This window comes from Anarrhichthys ocellatus, unplaced genomic scaffold, assembly GCF_004355925.1.
Source record: "Anarrhichthys ocellatus isolate YVR2014 unplaced genomic scaffold, GSC_Weel_1.0 scaffold2957, whole genome shotgun sequence".
Classification (NCBI taxonomy): Eukaryota; Metazoa; Chordata; class Actinopteri; order Perciformes; family Anarhichadidae; genus Anarrhichthys; species Anarrhichthys ocellatus.
This window is the reverse complement of record NW_022282931.1, coordinates 1-6,494: the sequence shown is the minus strand read 5'-3', so window position 1 is coordinate 6,494 and position 6,494 is coordinate 1. Positions and strand designations below refer to the sequence as shown.

Sequence of the window (6,494 nt, the reverse complement as noted above, 5' to 3'; positions counted from 1 at the left end):
ATACAACCAGAGGAGTCGCCCCCTGGTGGTCACTAGAGAGAATGCAGTGTGTCCCATCAACATGAAGCTTCTTCTTGTCTCCGTTCATTAATGTTCTCTCTGTGTCGTTGTCCTCTCTCTGCAGAGTCCTACCAGTTTCCAGGTTTTCAGGGTTTGCTTCAGGACAACGACACGCTGCGTCTGGGTCTGGACTTCCAGAGGTTGTTACGCATCAACCACATGTTGTACATCGCTGCCAGGTCAGCCGACACACACACACACACACACACCATTTAGATGTTCAACGATAAAATGGAAAGAAATCCACTGGAGACACAGAAACTCACCAAAACAATGGTTTCTGTGTGATCTTTGGACGTTAGTCGGCCTTTGAGAGCAGCAACACGTTATCTTCTGTTCTGTTAATCTTGCAGATTGAAGGAAATATTTACAAATATCATCAATGAACTAAATTACTTTCTGTCTTTCTTCTTGTGTTTGACGTCCTCTCAAGTCGCTTGAAATCCACAATCAGGGCTTCATCATCAATGTACTTTTAAGTTTTTCTACTTAAAAAGTATCTGGATCTGTGTTCTTATGCTTTGTGGTATTATCTATTCTGTCTGGTTAGATCTGATCTGCTCTGTTGCTTGTAACTGCTTGTTTTAAGATGAATTCTGGGAAAATATTAAATGACTAACTTCATAAGACGTAGATTAAGTCATGATAACATGTTAAAGACACGGACAGACGTGATAAAGGCTGATTTTGACACAAACAAGCTCATCAAAATGTATAACGTATAAACAGCACATTTATTGTAATGCATGAATGAATGTACGAGGTGTGACTCAGCATGATGAGCGCTGACTCGGTGCTTTCAACTCCTCAGGGATCACGTGTTTGCAGTGAACCTGACGACGGCTTCAGAGGCGTTCGTCCCTCGGCTGGTGAGTCAAATTATATGATCAACACTTTTATTTGTAGCTTCTTTGAAAACACAAATGTTTTTGCACCCAGACAGTCGGACGAGGTACAGAATCCGTCACTCAACGTGGTCGACCTCTGAACCGCGGAGGGACACGGTTCTATCCACAGACGATTACTTCCATTCCAGCTCTGCATTTATGAGATTTCACCGTGATAACAGCTGCAGACGAGACACTTGAACTGTGAAGTCATGCTTGAAACAATGGCTCGTTGATTTCAGACAGAACAGAGAAAAGAAAAGGCTTTCAGGACTAATGAGTGAGACAAAGTAATCTCAGGTAAACAGTAAAGATCAGGACAGAGCGCTGATATCATCCAGGGCTGAATGTTTTAGGACGTATCCTGTAACTTCAAGCCGGTGAAGTGATGCTGGATAAATAAGCTGAACAGCAAGATTGTGGTCAGCGGCAGCGCTGAGTCTCTGCCTCACTCGCCTACATATCGCGGAAAGACAAGTTGGCTAGCTAACTAGCAGCATCTGGCTGGCTATTTCCAACGTACAGCAAGCTAACATTAGTGGACAGCTGGCTAGTTAGCTAGCTTGTTGATTCCACCATGCTTTAATGCTACACTGATTACAGAAAATGAGCTGAACAGCTGCAGCACTGGGTCTGATGGTCCCTCCGCCTCCCTGTCGCTCTGGAGAAGGAAAAGTCAGCTAGCTACCTTGCTAGCCTGCTAATTCCACCATGCTTTAATGCTACATTGGTTACAGAAAATAAGCAAGCTTGTGGTCAGCGGTCTAACGGCACCTCCGCCTCATTCCCTGCTGCTCTGGAGAAAGACAAGCTAGCTAGCTAACTAGCCAGCCATCCGTCTCCAGAGCTGCTTCTAGTCTCTTCCTGGCGAGCTGCGACAACACTGACGTGTGTTGACACCATCACAAGTGACAGCCGTCGCCATTTTTGTTTTGTACTTGTCAAACGACCACGGAAACCACTTCTATGTCACCGTCTCTTTCCCGTCACACTAGGATTGAGTTTCTAGCTTCTTTTAGAAAACATCACACAGACTCTGAGCTGCTGCTCCGCTCTGTGATTTCTGTCTCACGTTAGAATCTTTCCCTCAAAGCGCCGAGACCGGCATTAAACCTGACGGCTGACAAACGCAGAGAAGCATTTCTTCTTCTTGTTTTCCTTACGCAGTGAATATCAGAGCGGCAGAACAAAACTACAGCAGCTCGTAACACAAAGGACGCGCTTCCCTTTGATCTGCACACCTCCTCCTCATCAAAGAGGAGAGGTTACAGGGTGCCCCCCCCCGACCGTAATGGGCCTCCCGGTGCATTGTGGGACGGCCCACAGCAGCTCTTTGATGTGAGATGTTAGTCTCGTTATCAGTGATCCGACCTTTCAGTCCTCCTCTCTGTATGTTTGTCTTTAAAGGAAAGTGTTAAATGTTTTATTTTATGAACTCGTGTTGTCCTCACGTCTGACATCTTCACCTGTTCAACGTCCACAACGACACATTTCTGTCATTTTTGTTCCGCTATTATGTCTCTCAGGTGGAAATAATCTGTTCTCGATGGAGGTTTTTACACATTATCTTCCATAATAATAGATAATCTTCCTGCATATCAGAGGGAACGATATCAGCCAACGCCACATTCTGTTCATGTGGGATGGAGAGTAAAAAATGGGAAATATTGCCATGTTTATGACTCACGACGGTTATAAAACAACAGTGTTTGTTGTGTGAGGGTTAAAAAATACTGTGCATTTACATTAAACTTAAACTATTAAACTATTGAGGTTTTTTGAATGTTGGTCGTGATATTTTTTTTTATGTCATCACTTTAAAAAGATGAAAAGATAAGAGTTCTTGTAATTGTAGATACATAAATGTAATTTCTACGTCCATGTTGGGAGTGATGTATTGGTCGGCTCAGATTCAATAACTCCTCACCTGAGTGTTTCTGAGTCCTCCTCCTCACCTGAGTGTTTCTGAGTCCTCCTCCTCACCTGAGTGTTTCTGAGTCCTACTCCTCACCTGAGTGTTTCTGAGTCCTACTCCTCACCTGAGTGTTTGCATTCAGTTCTCATCAACAAACATCTTCCTGTTTCAGAAGCTGACGTGGCGATCCAAAGACGTCAGCAAGTGTACGGTCAGAGGGAAGAACAGCGTGAGTTTCTGTTTCATTACCTCAGAACCTCCTCTTCTTCTGTGGTTTTCTCACTTTCATTTATTTGTGTTTATGGACGGATGCAGAATTAAATACGTAGATGAAATCAGACACGTTTTGTTAGTTCTAACCTGCAGAAACTATTTTAGGAAAACGTTTCATCGCTGACGGACTTGATAAATAATCAGCTATGATGCTTAATTTCTTAAAGTTCAGCGACACCAAAGATAAAATTAGAAAGCCTCTGTTTGCTTCTGTAAAACGAACATATTAAAGACTTGTCGTTCTTGTAAAGATACGATGTTTGTGTCACGATGAATGAGGGTCGTCACACTCTGGTGTTGGTGTTTCTAGGACGAGTGCTACAACTACGTCAAAGTTCTGGTGCCACGAAACGACGAGACGCTGTTCGCCTGCGGCACCAACGCCTTCAACCCCACCTGCCGAAACTACAAGGTAAACGGGCTTTCTGCATGTTCTCAGCCGTTGATGAAGACTTCTTTTCCAGCTTCATGTCCATCGTTTTAATGTATTTTAAGACCTGATCAGAGCAGGAAATACTTCAATCACACTGGAGAGGACTGTGCTTTCAAAATAAAAGTAGCGGGTCTGTCCAGATGTTTCATAACTTTAGCGGAGCGGAGGCAGTTAGCTAACCAGTGCAGCACTAACACAGCGTATCCTCACACAACGGTTCCTGTGATACAAAAAACATACTCCTCTTTTTTTGTGCGTTTTTTCAGCAACACGTTTAAATCTCCGCTCATAGTCTTTTCAAAATAAAATTCAGTGTTCACACTAAACAACAAAAACAAAACGACTTGGTTGGGTTTGAGGAAAAGATTTTCTTTTGGGTTAAAATCAGTACAGAAGTGTTGCTGAGTTTACTTCTCGTTCGGTCTCCTGGAGGAAAGTCTGATTATACTTCCTTGTGTGTGGTTACATGGAATAAACACAGATGATTGAGCATTATTTCCTGTTGTATGTCACAAAGCTCAGAGAAGCTCTGATAACAGACTCATTCTTTACTCCTCTATATCTTTACATAGATGATGTAGTGTATTATGGTATTAATGCTCTGAATACCGTAAATAAAACCTTTAACTACCAACTTACTGCTTTATAATTATTTTAAAAACAAATGAATTAGCTTCGGTTTAAATGTAACCTTCCCTGCACAGTATTGTGTGTGTGTGTGTGTGTGTGTGTGTGTGTGTGTGTATGTGTGTGGCTTAATGAGCAGAGAGGCGACGAGGTGACTTTTATTGTGGCGGGGCTCCTTCAGCTCCTAATTGAAAGTGTCAGGCAGCTCGAGACGCCTCGTCAGGACCAAACACTACACCTTCACAAAAAGCCACAATCTCAGGTGTCAATCCAGAGTCGTGCCCCCCCCCCCCCCCCGACACCTTTTTTTTTTTTCACCTTGCCGTGGTGCCGTGAGTTTGATTGACAGGCGTTGACCCCGTTTAGCAGCAGCTTCCTGTGCTTTGAAACCTCCGGCGGCGGGAAGAAAACCCAAGTTTACCTGCAGACGAGGAGCTCTGCTTCCTGTTCTATTTGGATCCAAAAGGAGAGAAGCAGCACTCGGGAAAACTGAGCTGCTCTCATCCTATTGATTGATGGCAGAAAATAAAACCCGGCTTGTAAAGAACAGGAAGTCTTTCACTGGATGCAGCTCCACAGATAATCAGCGATGAAGCTCTAAACATATATTCTACTGTGATCGATGATCGATATGATTGAAGTGTTTTTTAATCAAACGTTAAATCTTTACTTGAAAGAATGCTTCAGTCATGTTTCTATATCAAGATCATTATTATTCATCTGCACTGTAAAGAAATAGTGATTAATATACATGTCAGCACTAAATACTAGAGACACTCATTCCACCAGTCTAAACATATATAAACATATATAAACATAGTTATAATGGTAATACATACGGTAAGTGGAGATAACTGTATTATTTAAAGTGATTTCAGAGCGAAGCACTAAAGTTTAAATGTCCAGAGAGTCTGAAACATGTCCTGAGCTTTCATGTCTTTATTCTGAGATTCTCTTCAGGATAGTGACATTCAAACACAAGCCTTCCATCTCTGTAGTATCTTATATATACTATATGTTAATGAAATTACATATTTACAGTTCATTACAATAAACTTGACAAAAATCATGAATTATTTTTAATATTTGTATTTATTTGTTGAAACAAGAGTGACTGAATTCTATATGAAAACATAAACAATGCACTGATCCGTCTTCACGTGTGTCCATCAATCATTGCTTTAGCGTGTGCTGCTCTCACCAGCATGCTAACGGTTAGCCTAGCCGCCATGCTGTAGAGCTCCAGGAGGATCAGTGCTTCCGTCATAAAGTAGCCAGGAATGAAAACGCTGGAAACACTGATATAGAATATGTTAATGAGTCTGATGACGTGTCGTCGTGGAGTTTTAAAATGTTTTGGTGGATTTTAGGAGACAGAACAGTATTTTGAACCTGCTGAGGAGCTGTCCACGGTGCTGAAATGAAAATCACTTTAACTTACGATGAACACTTGAAACGATGAAAGTAAACTCTGGGGTGTCATTTTATTCTCTTTACTTTCATGGTTTTCTTATTTTTAACAAAAAGAGCCAAAACTCTGAGAACGAGGAAGAACTTTGGTAGATAATAATGAGAATAAATCTGAAACAAACATATCGCTGAGCTTGTTATTCATGAATAAGCACATATATACGTGTGGTCCTCTTAAAGAGACGCTGCTCTCACTCTGTTACTTCATGTGGCTGAGAGTCTCTGCTGAACACTGACTGACACCAGAAGAGTTTACGTACATTCCGTCTAGTACTGCGTGACGTGTACTTTTACTACTTCGCGGTACGTGTGTCTCCTCTCAGATGACGTCTCTGGAGCAGGTCGGGGAGGAGCTGGTGGGTCAGGCTCGGTGTCCCTTTGAGTCCGGTCAGTCCAACGTCGGACTGTTCGCTGGTGAGTCATCAAACACTCGTTCATCTCGTCTCTCTGTGTGATGTATTCACAACCTCCATCTCCACGTGTGTAGTCAGGGAAGTATTCAAGTCCTCTACTGCAGTAAAAGTACGAATACCACACAATGAGAGTACTTTACCACAAGGAAAAGTCCCATTCAGAACTGCACAAAGTAAAAGTATGTGAGTAATAGTAGCAGTTACAGTAAAATATTCATTGCTCAGTAAAATGTTTTACTGTTATATCTGATGTTTCTGCTGCAGTAATGTGTGTGTTTCATTGTAATTAGTTTCTTTAATCTGTATCAATGCATCTTATTCTATGACATCATCAGATGATGCTGTGAGAAGGAACATAAGAAGTACAACATGTACCTCTGAGATGTAGTACAGTGTAAAGTACAACATGTACCTCT

The 6,494-nt window shown here is 42.0% G+C and overlaps 1 protein-coding gene across 1 annotated transcript; it reads left to right on the top strand.

Moving 5' to 3' along the window:
• The first annotated feature begins 16 nt into the window (after positions 1–16).
• LOC116378663 (semaphorin-6C-like) lies at positions 17–6,235 on the top strand. The gene is made up of 5 exons (XM_031840564.1): positions 17–239; positions 872–929; positions 3,035–3,091; positions 3,446–3,547; positions 5,989–6,235. Exons 1-5 carry the CDS (start codon positions 91–93, stop codon positions 6,118–6,120), a joined length of 498 nt encoding a protein of 165 aa, XP_031696424.1. The 5' UTR covers positions 17–90; the 3' UTR covers positions 6,121–6,235.
• Positions 6,236–6,494: the final 259 nt, after the last annotated feature.